This window comes from Protobothrops mucrosquamatus, unplaced genomic scaffold (genome assembly GCF_001527695.2).
Source record: "Protobothrops mucrosquamatus isolate PMUCROS unplaced genomic scaffold, P.Mucros_1.0 scaffold428, whole genome shotgun sequence".
Taxonomy (NCBI): Eukaryota; Metazoa; Chordata; class Lepidosauria; order Squamata; family Viperidae; genus Protobothrops; species Protobothrops mucrosquamatus.
This window is the reverse complement of record NW_015386753.1, coordinates 196,006-214,443: the sequence shown is the minus strand read 5'-3', so window position 1 is coordinate 214,443 and position 18,438 is coordinate 196,006. Positions and strand designations below refer to the sequence as shown.

General features: G+C 40.7%; 1 protein-coding gene across 3 annotated transcripts in view; it reads right to left on the bottom strand.

Moving 5' to 3' along the window:
• Nucleotides 1-8,931, bottom strand: part of FLNB (filamin B) — an 84,769-nt gene extending 75,838 nt beyond the window's left edge. For 2 of the 3 annotated variants that reach the window (XM_015816330.2, XM_015816331.2), the window contains exon 1: nucleotides 8,583-8,930. In XM_015816330.2, coding sequence (XP_015671816.1) covers nucleotides 8,583-8,874 — 292 coding nt within the window. In that variant the 5' untranslated portion in view covers nucleotides 8,875-8,930. Of the gene's footprint in view, nucleotides 1-8,582 lie in introns of all 3 variants that reach the window. The other variant, XM_015816329.2, reaches the window with a different exon arrangement.
• Between the last annotated feature and the right edge of the window lie 9,507 nt (nucleotides 8,932-18,438).

Sequence of the window (18,438 nt, the reverse complement as noted above, 5' to 3'; positions counted from 1 at the left end):
CCTTACCTAGAGCTTGACTCATAGCACATATATCAAATTCCAAATATGGCAATTTCTATCCTTCCTTCCTCTCCCAAACTGTATAGCTGATATCATTCTACATTGTAATAACTAATTCAACTGTTACCTAGGTATTTTAGTATGTATAAATGTAGGGTGTGAACACTAGCTGCCAGTAATAAAACCACCTTCCTGATTTAATCTATACCAGTTTTACTTACTAAGGAAATTGCATATAAAGAAACCCATAAATCAAATATTTCAGTTAAACAACTCCACCCAAAACTCTAGTTAAAATACAGGTTGGTTCTTTAAACCAAAATGAAGACTGGAAGTTGCTTGAATAATAAATTAAATGCAAGGTAATTGACATGCCTTAGCAAACACCCTGCTGAGCCACCGATAAAAGTACGAGTGCTACCATGTTTCCCTGAAAATAAGACCTGGTCTTATATTTTTTTTCCCTCCAAAAGAGGCACCAAGTCTTACTTTTTTGGGGGGGTGTCTTATTTTTTTTCCCAACACCTGCTTCGCCAGCACCAACAGGCCCATCCAGCAGGAGGCCGTGTGGCCGCTGGTCCACTTCTGTGGCCGCTCGCAGCCATAGCCCGCCGCCACAAGGTGAAGTAGCTGGGGGAGGGGGTGGAGCTGCTCCAAGTGCCCCATAGGCACCCAAACACTTTTCACCCAGAGGAAGACTGGAGCCTTTGTCTACTTGCAAATGGGGCGCTTGGAAACCAAGGGATTTGCTCTGTTTCCAAGCACCCCATTCACAAGTAAACAAAGGTTCCATCTCCCTCTGGGTGAAAAGTGTGTGGCGCATCTGGATTGCCTGCCTCTCCCCTGCCTCCGTGCTGGACTTACCTGCACTGCTCCAAGGGGCTGGCGGCTACAGCTGCTGCCAGACACCATCAGCCCCTACATGCTCGCTGCAGCTTGTGCTGGCCACACCCACTCCTCTGGGCTTATTTTTGGGGTAGGGCTTATATTAGGCCCACCCCCAAAAATCAGGCTAGGGCTTATTTTGGGGGGCAAGTCTTATTTTTTGAGAAACATAGTACATGAATGGACTATTAAAATATTACCGTGGAGTGAGTTTGGCACATCTCCCTGTAACAAAATCATATCAACAATGCTTATCAATAATCCTGGCAGAGTGACTCATGCCAGTATGTTGCATGATATAATGCATTTCTCTTTTACCCTTTGACAAAGAATTGCTTTTTTTGCCACACACGACAATATAGGGAAACATGATCACCAAGACAGTAGCTAAACATACGTTCCTCTCAGGAATACGTAAAGGTAGTCCTTGACTTACAACCACAATTGGAATCAGAATTTCTGTTAAGAAATGCAGCCATTAAGCAAGTTGCGCCCAATTTTATGACCTTTTCTGTCATGATTGTTAAGCTGATCCAGCTTTGTTAGAAGCCCCCTGGGGCACATGGCACTGTCATGATCTCAGGATGCTTAGCTTGGTTGCCAAGCACCCAAATTATGACCACATGACTAGAGGAACACTGCAAGGGTCATAACTCACTTTTTTCCACACTGTTAAACTTCGAATGGTCATTAAACAACAGTTGTAAATAGGGGACAACTTGTACCTAGACAGGATTCTACAATTAGCACCTCATATAGAGAGATACAAACCATTTTAAGATTATAAATTAAGAAGGGAAAACAGACGGATGCTTCAATCCATTTTACTGGAACTTGTTCACTCATTGGAGACATGCATCATTCTTGTATGAGTGACACTTCAAAATTTTAGTCCAATCACTGATCTAACAACTATCATTTTATTGGTCACAAAAAAAGCCCGCCATGTTTACGACAGGAAAAGTTTCCATATATAAATATGGAATGTAAAGTTAATAAGACATATCACAACCTGAACTTTAAAAGTGGGACTCCCAATCGTGCATCATTCTGTGTTACATTTGGATGGATTACCACTTCTATAAATCCACTAAGCTTATATTTGTAATCCAGTTGCGAGTATGAGGAAAAAGATAAATCAATAAATCGTTCACTTCATGCAAGTGAATGAAAATAGTTCAGTGTAATATCAGTTATTAAATTTGATAGCTAGTCATTAACTATGCTTACAGTGCCAAAACACACAGGTGCTTAATTATTACTTTATTTACTTTTCAACCAAAAAACCGCCCTGTTTAATAGCCTCTTGTGTTGTGTAATGCAACTTTCAATTTCAAGGCAGCTACTTGCATTTTAGATGAATAATCCTACACAAGGCCAACACTAATAGAATTTATTGCCTAAAATCTACATCTACATAAGTGAGCAATCAATATATCTCTGTGTGTGTGTGTGTGTGTGTGTGAGTGAGAGTGAGTGAGAGAGAGAGAGAGAGAGAGAGAGAGAGAGAGAGAGAGAGAGAATGCCAAATTCTAGACAAATGCACTACTTGATAATAACATGTAAGGCATTTAACTTTTTCCATAAACTTCAGGAATTCTGGTAACACTAAGGCCAAAACATGGTTTTGTCCAATGGCAAACTAGCAAAATAACCTAAACAGAGGTAAAGCTGCATACTTATTATAGCATTTATAGTTTAAATTTTTCTCCTTGGCCTAGCCCTAGGCTGTAAATCTACAAACATTTGCCAGCTTCATTGAATTTAGCGTGCTTTAACTCTAAATAGACATGATTGCTCAAGCTATATCATATGTTCTCAAGATCATTGGTCCCAGGAAAAAAGGAAATAGAACTTGAGAAAGAAGAAATAGTCATGCAGGAAACATCCACGGGGAGCATTTATGTGACTTGTGTACCCACTTTTCTTCTTTGCAAGTATGAAAGGAAGCTAACAAAATGGTTATTTTAAATTTAAGTACAAACTAAAGCTAGTAATCGGCTATTGAAAACTAATGGAGGTGATGCAATTGAAATAGCCAGGATTCAAGCCACTCAGGGCTTTGAAGGATAACATTAACATCTTATATGGTGCCAAGAAAGATCAGGCACCCCAGAGACATGGGTATCTGCAGGGAGAAAATTATGACACCTGTGTGGCATCATCACACACTTTCCACAACTTACACATTTGAGTCAAACATTGTGACATAAACATATAATTGTAGCATTTGCGTGATGACCTCACTACACAGTCATTTTGATGACACCACAACATGTCATGGATGCCAACGCATATGTTCCTTATACCTTGCATCAGTTACATTATATATTTCATACTGATTGCAACTTAAAGACTTTTCCTAAATGTGGCAAGTTGCAACAGTTAACAGGATATCACCAAGGCATGGACAATAGTTGCCAAGTTTGATCAGTCTGGAAATGGCCACAATTGACTCACTGGATGCAACTGTGTAGATGTGCTCCTAGCCACAGCTGTAAACCTACTGACAGTTGAAAATTCAGGAACTTGCTTTTTCAAGGTTAGTAAACTTCCATTCAGTCCCCTAATTCAGTTCCTTATTGATCAACAGGCCCTCCCTCCCTCCCTCCCTCCCTCCCTCTCTCTCTCTCTCTCTCTCTCCTGGTTCTAATTTCTCCTTGTTCTCCCACACGAAGTCAATAATTGAACAGAGAAAACATTCAAGGCTATTTCCAGAGCCTTCAAATGATAAGGAGCCATCAGATTTTTTAAAGAAATCTTCAAATGACCACTTGCCCACCTGAGATCTGAAACTGTAATAAAAGGGTTTAAGGAACTACCCTATTATTTCCAAACCCTTAACCTCATGCTACAAGTCACCAGTGAATGGCACTGAAAAAATAAAGTATATATTTTTATTTTGCAGCCTAAGGTGAATGTGCTTTAAACATTTTACAATATAGTCCTGAAGTTATAACAGTTCATTTAGTGACTGTTTGAAGTTACAACGGCACTGAAAAAAGGCACTTATCGCCATTTTTCATACGATTATTGTCGCATCCCTATGGTCATGTGATCAAAATTTAGACATTTGGCAACTGGCATGTATTTATGACATGTGATCACCTTTTGCAACCTTTTGACAAGCAAAATCAATGGGGAGGCCAGATTCACTTAATAACTGCAGTGATTCACTTAACAACCATAGCAAAAAGGTTGTAAAATGGGGCAAAATTCACGTAACTGTCTCGCTTAGCAACAAAAATTTTAGGCTCAATTGTGGTTGTAGGTCAAGGATTACCTAGTAATAATTTTCACAGGTTTTAAAATCCAATACATTGGTATTCTATAGCTTCAGTTCTAACTATCCAAGATACGATATACATGTAGATACTGAGTTTTACAGTAATCATAATCCCAATTTTAGTGAGGGTTTAAGCAGCCTCTCCCAGTATAATGTAGAAGATGCTGCCTTAATAGTTGTGTCAAGTTTCTGCTAGTTATAGCAGCATAAGTAGTACAAGAGTACACATGACTCCTATTGTGCAAAGTGCCAACTGAGGTAACAAGTTATTCTACTGTTAATATTTAAACTGAAAAAGGAGAGTGAAGTAATTTCTGGAAAAGCAAGTTTATAGCAGCTGTCAGAGATATGTTTCTACAAGGAGACTCCATCTGAGATCAGCACAGTTCCCCTGCTTCAAAACATATGGGTTACATACAGAGAGCCAGCATTCCTTCTTCTATACTTCTCCTTGAAGCCTCAAGTCTATTTATACAGACACAACGTCTCTAAAGCTATGCTTCAGGTCTCTAATTCAAGGTCACGTTTTGCTCAAAACAACATAGCTTTATACCCTGGAGACACAACTGAAAAGAGAACCAACTAACATCCTTAGCTAGAATTCAGACAGAACTTCAATTCATTGAACAGGGTAACAATTGTTAAAGAGGTATGTCTGAGCTCCCCACAGACAAATCTTAGTTTTATTTTCCTTGTAAATTCATCACTTCTGTGCTACTACTCAGCTTTTCGGTAGCAGCAGGAGAGTCAGGCCTCTGCCACTTTGTCAAAAAAACCTTTTTCTCCACACTTCATCCCAACATGTGGGCGCCAGAAACAGGGAGAGAGAAGAGGAGATGGGCTCTTTGGATATCAGTCAGTCTGTACCCGCACAGTAACCCCATGGTAGCTTTACCAGAGATGCCAGCAGCAGACTCCTACGACTCAGGCACACACACACCCCGCACACCTTAAGCCAGGGGTGTCAAACTGCTGGCCCGTGGGCCGGTTGAATCATGTGGAGACCGTGCCCACCCCAGCTCCGGCAATACGAAAAGTTGCTATACGTCACAACACGTCACAACACATCACGTGACGTGGAAAGTTTGACACCCGTGCCTTAAGCCCTGCAGTTGCAGGAAGAATGTCCAAAAGTTGTCTGGCAGTCTTCCAGAAGATCACAGCACATACATCAAGGATGCCTCCCAACTGCTCCAACTGTGCAGCAGCTAAGCTGCAATAAGTGGATGGCTATTCCTCAAGTGCACCTTCTTGGTATAGCTGCCAGGGCTCCTTTTGGTGCAGTGGTGTCAAAGCTGCAGAGGGCATTCATGACATGTAGGACACCTACTGTAGGACACCTAGACTTCTAAACAAAATGTCCCTCAAGGCTTAAGTGCCTCAGCACCAAAAAAACCCCAAAACCCTCAATTCCCCTCCTACTTTCCCTCTGTTTTTTTCAAGAATCCATGGATAGCAGGAAAAGGAGACAGAAGTAGGAAAGAAGGGTTCTTTGCTATTACTTTTCCAATTTTAAAGAATGGAGCTCTCCCTGGAATCAGAACCGAGCGCAGAATATTTAGATGTTCTGCTACTAGCTACTGGTACCAAAGGAGACATTCCTCCTACCCTGTCTTGCTCCTCCCTCTGCTTCTGGTGCTGGCAGAAACCCTACTCTGCTTCATTGTAGAGGCAGAGTAGGAGTTGGCAGGGCTCTTAGTTCTTCATTTAAACCAGCAGAGTTTTCTGCCAATTCCTGCATGGGATAACAGCACTTTAGTGTTGCCCTGTGGAAAAGATACCAGGCTATAGATTTGTTGGGTGGGTCTGCAAGGATTTAACTTTTGCTTTAGGCTGAGCCCAGAACATTAAAGACATAAAAACAGGAAATCCAAATACATTCCTCATTTATGTCATAAGAATTATTAGCTTGCAGTCTAATTCTTCTAACCTTGAAATTCAGGGTTATTGAAAACTACTTTATTCCTTATATAGATCTAGGAGAGTCACATGCTATACTAGGCAATTTCTCATAGTCCCAAGGGGGAACAAAAATTACAATCGTGAACTGGTGGTACATTTTAAAGCAAGGAATGGAGTATATGTCTTCCAAATAGTGTTGGTTTATAACACAGCCTTTGCTACCATGGTCAATATTCTCAGTAGGACTCCAGTATCTGTAGAGTCACAGATTTCCTACTTGTTCTCAGTGAACTGGAACAGATCAGTTTCCAATTCTCAGTTGTCTAACAGAAATGTTTAAAACCTTCATATTCCCTTTAGGATGTTATACATGAGAAACTGGTGTGGTGAAAACTCTTGCTAGCTGCATATCAGTACTCATCATAAATTCCTGAGATAAACATCTGCTCAGAGGCACCTTGTTCCTTAATTCTTTACATGTGTCTCCCTGCACCTTTATTTTCCACTTGGCTCCAATTGGTGGAGTTTAGAGATTTAGAAAAAAAACTAAATCAGTCCCATAAGCCTGAAGTCTGTTCACCTTTAGCCTAATATTTGAAGTTTCATATTGAATTAACTGCCTAGCTCTCTGATATGAGACAAAGTTCACCTAAACAGATAGCATATTTTGACATTGAAAACTGAAAAATAGATCTTATTGTAAACCATCAGGAAATCTTGGCAATCAACAGGATAATTTTAATTAATGTTAAAGAGCACTAATTAGCACAGTAGTTAAATGTCTGAGGCTAAACACCGGAGACCATGAATTCCACCTTAGGCACAAAGCATGTTGGCCAACTTTGGGCCAACCATTTTCTCTTAACCCTAGGAAGGCAGCAATGGCAAACCATTCCCAAAACCCTTGCCAAGAAATCTGCATGGACTTCTTCAGACAGTTGCCAGGATCTCAAAACTGACTCAAAAATACCAAAAAGAGCCCACGCTGTAAAAACAGTTTCTGCTCTTATTTATTTAGGAAGTTAACATTAATCTGGAGTATACATCAATAGCCCACAGTTTGGTTTATCCACTTTTTTTCTTAAGCAAGACATGTCCTGGTACACAAACACTAAGCCTTTATTCTTAGTTTATCAACCACAATGGCTAACTCCTCACATCACACAAAGCCAAAATCAATCAAGCCACTTTTGGGTTTAGCATAATGCAGGACCTGTTTGCTTTAAGTTAACAGAATTACAAATATAGGCACTTTAGAATCCTTGCTAAAAATATTAATATTGCACCAGACTGCAATTAGACATAGTACAGCATGATTTCAAGGCATATTTTCCAGGGTAAAAAAAAAAAAGTGGGTTTGGTTTTTTACACATTACATCCAAATACTTCCCTGTCAGATTGCAGAGTCTACTTTGTGATTTTGGGCAACTCACTCTCTTAACCAAGCTATCTCACAGAGTGCTGTTGATTGGAAAAATGTGTGTCATCTAACATTTTTTTTCAGAGAAATACAAACATAATAAATAGATCGCCATAACAACACTTTTTGGGTTTTGGTTTTGAACTGATACAAAGACGATTTGATGCATGCTTCTCCCCTAAAGTTTGGAGAGGCTGGACCTTTTACAGGGCAAACTCCTCACATTTTCAACACAAGAAGCCCAAATCCTGCAGCCTAAAGGAAAGGGCTCTCTACCTGCTGGGAGGGAGGCACCTCAGGAAATCCTGTCTGCCAAGCTATAGCCACGTCTGCCCTTCCTCAGAATTTGCTCTGATCCCTGGTAGAGCTCAAAGCCAACCAGAAATAGTCTGTGCAATGGAAAAGCCGGATTTGGGGAAATGTGGGGGGGGGGGAGTGAAAGGAGCGGATATCCCCAAACTTAAAGCGTCTTTCCTTCTTGACTAGAAAATCCTTGTTATACTCTTACTTGAGCGGTTTGTTAGTGTTAAGAAAACGGTATCCTGGATATCTTATCGCCCACAGCGGCGCCTTACTGAGCCGCTTCAAAGCCAGGCTGGCGGGTATAACAAGCACCCGACAGGTATCCGCCCGCGAGTGGCGGGCTAGGGCTTTCCAAACCTGGAGCCCCACCCAGTTCCCTCCTGCTCCCGCAGGCTCTCCAACACCTCCAGGAAGAGACTTGTGGCAGCTGGCGGGACAAAGTCAACTCACACTGGGCTCTCTACCAACCCTCAAGCTTTGAAAGGGTCCCAGAGGGTCCCCCCCCCCACTTTCATGCAAACGCGACCCAGCGGCTGCAAATATTAGGAAGGGGCTCTCGGGCGGGAAACGCCAAGCTGGTAAGGGGGAAATTAGGGTCTCCGGAAGGTCTGCCGTGACGCTCGGGATCTAAAACACCTTAAGGCGAGGAAGCGAAGCTGTTTGCACACACGCCTGGGAGCGAGGCTTCCCCCCCCACACACACACACACACAGACACCCCTCCACCCCGTCCCGGCTTCAGCGCTTTGCCCAGCCCTGAAGAGCGCGGTGAGCGCGCCAAGCTCACCGATGGAGACCAGCTTAATATTCTCCTTCTCCAGGAACTCGAGCGCCACCGAGACGTTTTCCAGCTGCATCTGTCGGAAAGTGGGTCTCTGGTGGTACTTGCGGTACATGCGCTTCTGGCTAAGCACCTCCAGCAGGGCGATGAGGCGCAGCCCATCACTCAGGTCGAACTGCAGGTTGCCGATGCGCTTGTTCACGCAGCGGAGGTGCTCGTTGCACCAACGGGTGAAGGTGTTTTGCTGAATCCGCTTCCAGGGCGCGTCGTCCGCCAGGTCCTTCTCCGTCACAGGCATGGCTGCGCAGTCCGCCTCGAGGTCGCTCCGGCCCAAAGGATACTGGCGCTCCTGCCGCCGAGGGTGCGAGCCCTGACTGAGCTCGCCGCTGCCGCTCCCACCTCCGCCACTGCAGTCACTGCGAGCCGCCTGGCCCCGCGCCTGCGTGCTCATGCTGTGGCCGCCCCGCCTTCTCTTGTCTGGGCTGTAACGAGCGGGCAGACCGACCAACCAACCAACCCCGCCAGTCCAGGCCGATGTCTCGCTCGCTCCCTCCCTGCTTCCAGTGGGTCGCGGCCAAGCACAGGCGGTGAAGCTGCAGGGCGAGAGAAGCCCGCCGTCAGCTTAGCAACGCCGACCGACAGAGCCGAGAGCCGCTCTCTCGCGCTCCAGACCCACGTGCCGACTTACAAAGGAGTAGCGAGGGCGTCTTTTTTGGCGAGACCTTAAATACCCCTCTCCGATTAACGGATTGGATCCCGGCCAAGGAAGGGGCGGAGCCTGCGAAGAGGACAATCGCAGCGGGAGGGGAGGTCGAAGAAAATCTTGCCCTCCACCCCACCCCCCCGCCCCGGTTCAGAGGCGCCGCCGCGCTAAGCGTGGGGCAACGCGTTAGAGTGCCTGCATTGTTTACTGCAGAGGCAAACAAACTGTGACCCTCCAGCTGTCGGAGTGCAAATTAGCCAAGCCAGCATAGTCAGGTTAGGATTAATGGGAGTTGTAGTCCTGCAGGAAATACCGTTCTTCGCCTCGGGGAGATTAAATGCAAAGAAAGGCATTTGCATTTATAATCTTCTCTGCCCCCAATTATTGGTGAACGGGTGGGTGGCCTGTATAAACTCCTAAAGGGCTCCCCTATTTGGGACCCAAAAATCCCCACAACTGCTAGACTCCCCCCAAAAAATAGAGAATATTCTTAATTACCATAAATTAAGATTTTGCAGCCCAGGTATGATATGCCTGGAGGAATTGTGGGATATATGACTCATGGTTACATATCTTTATTTCATGAAACATGTTTTGATTTTTTTTTAAACGTCATAAAAGTGTATTGATTTGTGTATCAAACTAAAGGTAGCAAGCTGAGTCAGTTTATTATAGGGGTAATGGGAAGGGAGAAAATCATTTGCTGAGATCTCCCATCCTATACCAATTAAATCTTCAAGGCCAGAAATGCTGCTTCTGATTTGGTGCCTGAGGTTTTCTTTTTCTATTGTTTCTCCAAGCTAAACAACAACAGAAAGAAAATACAGTAGTTGCATGCCAGATTCTGTTGGATGGTGCTTTTGTTCCTAATAAAAAGCAAAGTACATCACTCAAGCATAAAGCCTGTTCAGTTCTGGTATAGAAATGATATTCTAACTCGGAGGTCACAAAAATCTGCCAGCTTTCAACACGCTTCTCTTCATTAGGAAAAATGCATTTATTTAATACAATCTTACCTTGTAAGAAGAGCTGGGCTTCTTGAAAGCTTGCTATTTTATTTACCTTTCTAAAAAAAAATCTAAAGAAATTCTTATCCTGGTATGGATTTTTTTTCCCTTATGACCAGTACAGATTCTTTGCTTTTTTGTTATGCTGGTGAGAAAATTCACAGAATGATCAAAAATATTCACAGGGCAGGTCAAAATTGTAGATGGACAAAATTCCCAGTACAAGACCGGCATAACACAAGGAAGACGAGGCATCGTCTTCTAGATTTTAAAAATTACATGTTATATTAGACAAGAAGAAAGGCATATGAGGAATAATTAAACATTTTTTCCATTCTTAAAAGTTGTCGTAATGACTATATGACTACTATATAACTTTAGTAATATAGTTTATGCTATTTTAAGCTGTATTTTCTATTTTTAAAAAGCAATTCCATTGGGTTAACACAACCTATTTATTGGTGAAAGAAAATAGAGCAAAAACTAATCATCTTGCTGAAAATATGAAAGGTTAAATGCCTGAGGAGTTGAAAATGTTTTAATGTATCATCAAAAAGAAAATATTGTTTCAGTGTGGGCATACCTCTGTCTGGAAGTCTCCAATGCTGAAGTGTCTGCTAGGAAAATACTTTTCTGTATATTGTACCTAATTCCTTTTATTGCATAATTTGTTTTGTATGATGATTGTCTTGTCTTGATTGTGTTTTAGTGATTACTATGTGAATGATGCTAAATTGATTTTCTTTAAATGGAACCTGTATATTCATGAATCCTCCCTGTTTTTAGAGTGAGCCTAATAATCATCCATGGGAGAGCTCCAAAATGTGCTGGTTTCACCTAATTGGTAGACCCCCAGTTCCTCTTAAATTTAGCTTTCCATGACACAGCCAGTATGTGGTCCCGTTATTTGTATTGAAGAGGTAAATACTTTTTCTGCTGAATTGGCTAATAAGACGTTCGGGCCTGTTAAGCTACTTGATTCTCCTCCTTAGACTTGCTTTTGAGTAAGATTCCTTTCTATTTGAATCTACTGATGAGAATGACTAGAGTCTGAATCTTACACTCAAATTCTTGTTCTTTCTGAGTTTCCTTTATGAGGCTTAGTCCCTTGCTCTATTTTTCCCAAGGCAGTTTTCTTAAGAACTGCCTGCACTGTACCTGGCCTTTGCCCAAGCCAGATTTATACCATAGATAGGGTGACCAAGTGGCCTATGCAACAGACAGACTGCTCTCCTTCACTGCAATGTTATTTTGAGTCCCTTGTGCTAAAATGAGGGAAGAGGAAATAGATTCCAGCAACCTCTGTCTGAGGTGTTTTTCGGAATGATCCTGAAAGCCTGTCCTTGAGATTTAAGAGACTATGTCATACTTGGATTATTCTTTTTCCTGTCAACAGGCTGGTTAGAAAAGGATATTGCATTTCCTTGCCGATCCCTAAAATGCGGAAAGAGCAAAGTCTGCGAGGTGCCCTTTGAGTTGATGCCAAATCCAAGATGTTTTGGAGTTGAAGAGTTGTGGGGTTAAGCAATAGGAGGTACACTGTGTTTCAGGTTGCAGGGAGAGCCACCTTCTTTTAAAGATTGGATTTGGAGCCATGGGCACAGTGGTGGGATTCAAATATGTGAACAACCGGTTCTCTGTGTGGATGCTGCTTCCGGAAGTCCATTCTGGGCCTGGGCAACAAGAAATTAGCTACCAGTTCTGCCGAAGTGGTGCGAACGGGCTGAATCCCACCACTGGCATGGGTATTATTTGCAAAAGGCACTTTTGTAGCTAAAAAAATGAGGATTGGCTATTGCTAGTACAGTTTTGGGTTTCTATGCTTCTGTGTTATTCCAGATAAACATCTACAAGCATCCTGGGACATAGCACCAAAATAGCGAAACACGATTTAAAAAAGGAAAGAAATGAAACAGAGAAAGGAGTAGGTTTGCAAAAGAGGCCTTCTAGAATTATGCTTATCCATTTAACAGTAAGCCAAACTTTCATATGATTACTCACAAGATCAACAGAAACTATTCTTAGGAAAGAAGGAATAGTTCATGGACAGCCTTCCCTAAGATATTTATACAGTACTTCAATAAGATGAGTTGGAAGTAGTGTCAGTATCCACGGTATTTCATAATACCTTACAAAATATTTGTTTTCTGAGTCTTGATGTTACTCTGCCTAGAATGAACACCTTATTAGATATAGTGAGGGCCAGCAGACCTGGGCTGTAAAGATCTGGAAAAGATCTTGCTGTAGAGATCTGAGAAGGAAAAGATAGGGCAAACTCTTTTCTGCTTTGTAGTATTCGTTCAGATTTTTGCATCCCAAATCTGGTGGCCCTGTCATTGTCACTGACTATATTTAAACTATATTTCTGCTGTTGCCTTGTTCAGGTTTTGTGAGCAAAATAGTCTTTTTAAATATGAAGTTTATTATAATGCTAACTTATGTGTTAGATGTGGCACATCTGTGAAAAATATCCAGATAGCTAGTTGCCAGCTGAAGTTCATGGTTATTAGCATCCCCTCCATACTTCCTTTCCCCTTGTTCTTCTTGTGGAGAAAAACATTGATGCCAAGGGCAATACTTGCTGTTAATTATTATGAAATTATGAAACGTTAATGCAGAATTTTAATTAAAATTAATAGATGTTTAATTAAAAGTAAACAAACTATATTTTGCCTTTGCGTGATCTGTGAACACTATCATTAATTCCAATATCCAAAATCAATTTGTATCATTTTTAATGTTTCATATTTTTCATCGTTATGCATATAGATGTATGGTTTTTTTCCCCCTTGAATAGGGTTTGTGGAGAAAAATCAGTTAATTATCATGATGATGTGGTTTGTTAAGTTAAACCAAGCTGAAAAATTCATCACTGGGCCTCTAACTTTTGGATGGAGTTTCAGCATTCTGAAACTTTTGCTCATTGCAGTTTCCCAACCCTTCTTGTCACTGCCTGACCAAAAATGCATCCTTTCCTCTACTGAGCTTATTCTAAGCCAAAGTGGCCTTTCACTTCTAGCTTTAGGTTTTTTAAATAAACAAATAAATAGAAAGGGGTACATTAAGTTACTTGGCCAAAGTCTCCATAGGTGGTCATGTTACTGATGACTGTCATATGCCTTAATTGATCTTTTTGGGAAAACCAAACAAATTTACTATGTTTCAGAGTCTCTCATTTAAAAATGAAGATTAATGAACTATTTTATAGACAAGGGTTTTTTTTCCAGAGAGTGTAGAAAAACGGAATTGCCAGAGATCTCTCTTCATGACGAAAGATGTCATAAAGTCCCAAAAGAACATCGATCCTGTGAAAGTCAGAAGAATGTGCATTATCCATTAAGATATTTGGTATAGTTTCCCATCAAATTAAGAAACAAATCTTTGAATACTTAGCTTGTAGAATGGAAAACAAATGAGCACCTTCTAAAATCAGAGCCTTGGTTTCAATATGAATACTTAAGCATTAGTTTGAAAAATCTTTTGTGACATGGAATGATGAATTCTTTTGTTAATTTTTCCAGAATTGGTTTGCCATTGCCTCCATGCTAGGGCCAAAAGAAGTGACTGGCCCAACATCATCCAGCTGGGTTCATGCCTAAGGTAAGACCAGACCTCACAGTTTCGAAGTTTCTAGTCTGGTGCTTATGAAATAAGGTTATACAAAGTCCCTTAGAAAATTGCTTCAAAATAATAACCAAGTAGCAGGCAGACACTCCAAATGTTTGGTTTGTACCCTTCTGTTTCAGATATATTTAGATCACAGTCTTCCAAACAAGCTCATGTTTTTGCCATGGCTAGTGAGTATGCTTTGTATATAACCAACTTGCTAGGTATGTATTTAAGTCAATCAAGGGTCATTTCCCCACTGGATGTATCATTGCAGCTCAAAGCAAGACTCACAGCTATGTAGGTGGCAACTCCTTCGCCCCTTTGCTTTAGGAAGATGTGTTGGACCTCCCATGAATACATATACACTGCAGCCATGAAACAATTTACAATTGCTTTCAAGCTGGCCAATCTTGGGGGTGGGTTTTTTCATTTCTTCCTTGAACTAATTAATAGGAGAGATTTTATTAAATTACTGAATACATCCCACCCACAAACCAATAACAATGATAAAATATTTCTTCATGAAAATGTAGAGTGCTATTGACTGTCAAAGTAGCTATTAAGAACAATGTACACTATTGGCAGGTACACATTTTGCTGGTTTGTTGGCATTTATTTATAAAAGCTTAAGTCTGAAGGAGACCTCCCATGTTGTCAGGTTGTATTCATTATACTGACACAAGATTCACAAAGCCTAAGCCATACCAGTTGTAGAAATTTTGAAAATTGCTCTAAAAAGATATATATATATATATATTAGGAAAAATAAACTTTGGGAAAGGGGCAATTGCTCTTTACATTAAGAAATTTTTTCCCCTTAAGTAAAATTAAAGCAACCAATTTTAATGACTATACTGCCAGAACAACAGAATGAGCTCTAGCAAGGTGAGAGTTGTCTTAAACTGTGGAAGTGATTAATAGATTTAATGCAAAAACCAGGCAGGAGGTTGTTATCTCCACTATTACAACTTCATGTACCAATTCTTCAAATTCATCCTCCCTACACATAGGGTAAGACTAAATGTCCAGAAATAGGCAGCTTTCCAGAGATGGCAATTGCAGATCCCTGAAATGGAGCAGGGGAGAGAGAGAAATCACACCTCTGGTATGTACAGTAGTACAGAGGTCCCCAACCATTTGAGCACCAGGGACCGGTTTGGTGGAGAGAGGTTTTTTTGCAGACCAGAGGGTGTGTGGTTTCGTGTGCTGCCTGCATCTCACAGATGGGGCTTTGCTTGTTTGTGTGAACCGGTTGCTGGCATGCCACGGCCTGGTACTGGTCCATCGACCGGGGGTTGGGGACCCCTGCAGTAGTACTTTCATTTGCTTTAATAGCCGCCAACAGCACAATTCCTGCAAGCCCCTTATAAAGCTGTAATTGTAGAGAGTACAGAAATATAAAGTTCAAGCAAGCAAACAAGCATCTTTTAGACATTTCTGAGGTTCAAACAGGAGGAAAAAGTTTTGGCAAAACTCTTGTTAAGAGTTAGTCCCTTTCCAGGCCAAAAAAAAAAAAAATCCAATATTTTCTTCAGAATTCACACTTGCTGTCCTCAGATTCAAAATGCTATAGTAGGAATTTGGCAATGATTTTTTTTCCCCTCAGTATAAGAGAGGATCAGACAATTTTGTTCTCATTATTTCATTAAGGAGTGGCCTTTCAGCTTTGCTTCCAACGGAAGAAGGGTGTGGGAGAGAAAAGTATTGCTGGCATTCACTGATACTAGTGAAGAAAAAGCACATGACAGGCTGACTAAGGCAGCTCCATAGTAACTATTTTTATTGTAATGTTATTTGATTATATAGTTTTGATGGTCTCTGTGCCAATATTGCAGAAGGCTTGATCTGAGACATGCTTTGAGTCTTTTCAATATTTTCAGTCTTACATTCCACAATTTTTCTACAATCTATGAAGATAAAGGAATCAAGATTACTATTAAGTGATAACATCACAGCTGCAAATCTTTAGGAGATTTAGAATCAGTCCACTGTATCTTAAAGCGATCCTGGCCAAACAAATACACACCCCTTATGCATTTCACACAGCTGTTTATAGCACAGGCTAAGTCCACATGTTCAGCTAAACTGATTTGTTTAATTATGGTTGTTGAGTAAGTCATAGAATATGTTAAGCCATAGGGCATAATTTAGAAACTCTGATGTCTGAGATTAAGGTAAAACCAAGCAAGCCACATTATGGCATAGAGTTTGGTATGAAGCCATATGCATTGTGTTAATCCATGATAGTTTCATCATAGTTTGTTGAGTAAGCTACAATGAGTGAGAGGGAGGGAGGGACGGGAGGAAAGAAGGAGAAAGAAAAAAGAGAAAGAAGGGGGGGAAAAGAAATCTTGCAATCAGATGTCTTGGGGAAATTAATAGTTGATTTAAAATATGAATAGGTGTTCATCCATATAAGACTTGTACAAACACATGCTCCTTGGTATGTTTCAGTAAAACACATCTATGACAACAGTTGCAGAATCCAAATAATACATTGCTTTAACATACTTTATTACTTAAGCATTACAGTTGTATACCCGCGAGGTAACTATTGGTATACATATATACAAACTTACACACTTTCATTTTTGGGGAATTATAACAAGTAAAATGTATGAATAAAGAATAAAGCATGGTATATACCATTTTTCCCATCACTGTCATTCTAATTTAATGTTTCTACGAAGAAACCTACTAAAGGGAACACAGCCATACAAATCTGAGTAAATTAGCTAGCCAGGTTTTCAGAGATTCCACCTTTGGCATTTTATCGTTAAATTGCTTAATTGTTAAACACTGGCTTAGTCAACAAGGCATTTGAGGCTGGCACTTAGTGGTTAAAAAGTGGTTCAGCTTCCTCTATTGTATATTTCTGCTTGAAACTTCCCCCTGCCCTTATGATTTAGTATAGCAAATACAAGCAGCTAAATGAATCACTCGGTGAGTGGACATTTTGAAATAGAGATCATTGGGTTTAAAAAACATTTAACATTGCAACTGCAGCTTCCCAATAATGTAAATAATTTTGCTTGGACTGTGAATATGTAAGCAAAACACATAATATGACTTGATTTGTCCTGGAATCTTTCAAACCCTGAGACAAAAACAAGGATAAAATATGGGACTCCGGTTTTCCTTTAGACATCTAAAGGAACTTTCAGAAGGGATCTTTCAGTGCAATAAAGTTTGTGCAGCTTAATCTACTTAATTCATAACCAGCTAATCTTTCTCACAGGTGACGCAAACTGGTCACTTTTTAAAATCCACACAAGTCATTTTCTGTGGGTTCATATGGGGAATGCATATAATTTATTCAACTATATTCTGAGAACATTTGCAACGGCACCCATTTATCTGACTCACCCTATCCCTAGGTGATCAGTTTCCTGTCTTAGGAAGGGTTAGACCGTTAGAATGAGAGCAGTAACCTGGTTTACCCATCATCCTATAATATTAGGCAGATTGCTGATAAATATAGAGGGACACCTTGTAGTGTTGTTCTCATGGCTGGAAAGTAAGGAAAATGTACTGTAATTCCAAGTGGTGGTCATCCTAGATTAGTTACAAGGAAGTAGAAGTCTAGGCAAATCATGTAATTACCCTCCAAAGACCTTTTGGACTTTTTTAAAGTTTGATTTTTCTCTTCAAAATATGACTGTCAACTGGCACCCTAAGCAATCTCCTAGTTTAGCTCATGGATGGGTGACTCCAGTTTTTAAGAAATCCAGAGCATAGTAGCATAAGAGAAGCATTATTAGAAAATGGCCATTATGTGGTTTGTTTCTCTGTGGTTCACTGGGATGAATTATACACACAATTGTGGTTTTCAGCACAGTAAAGAAAGTCTGACTCACTACAAAGTACAGGCCAAGTCAAGAAAAGATAGCAAACAGTTAAAAAAAAACCAGATACTTATATTGAGGCTGTAAGGTTAGCTGACGCCCTAAATCAAAGTAACGACAATTGTTTGTGTGTTCATATCTGACAGAAAGTGGCAAGTCTCACACAATCTTGTTTCAGCAAGAGGTTTTTCAAGTGGAAAAGTAATCGTGCAGGTAGCCAGGTTGAATTCCCTTGGACTCATATAAAAGACATTTGGCACACTGCTCCTGGCTGCATAAATCACAGAGGTCTTTCCCTGCTTGTGAAGACAGAACCTGGGAGACAGAGAAGTAAAAAATAATAATAATTATCAACACTGAAATATCAGGATGTACTTCTCAGACCAGTGTTCTAAATCAAATATCATTTAACAGGGCAAGGATACACTGCAATTAGCACTTTAAGGCTGGCAACTTACATGGGAATCTTTTCTGCTGTTAGTGACACATGGCCTGGCTGACAGCAATTAGGCCAATTTTAATGACTGATTTGATGTTTGTCCCTGCATGCTTCAGGAGCATGGAGGAAAATTCTGTTCAAGCAGCTGCTGAAAACACATAGCCCAAGATGGGATGAAGGAATACGAGGTAGTTGGGTCATCTAACAAACAAATAAAGTGGCTTAGCATATGTGTTAATCCAGTTAGTGTGGTTAGTTC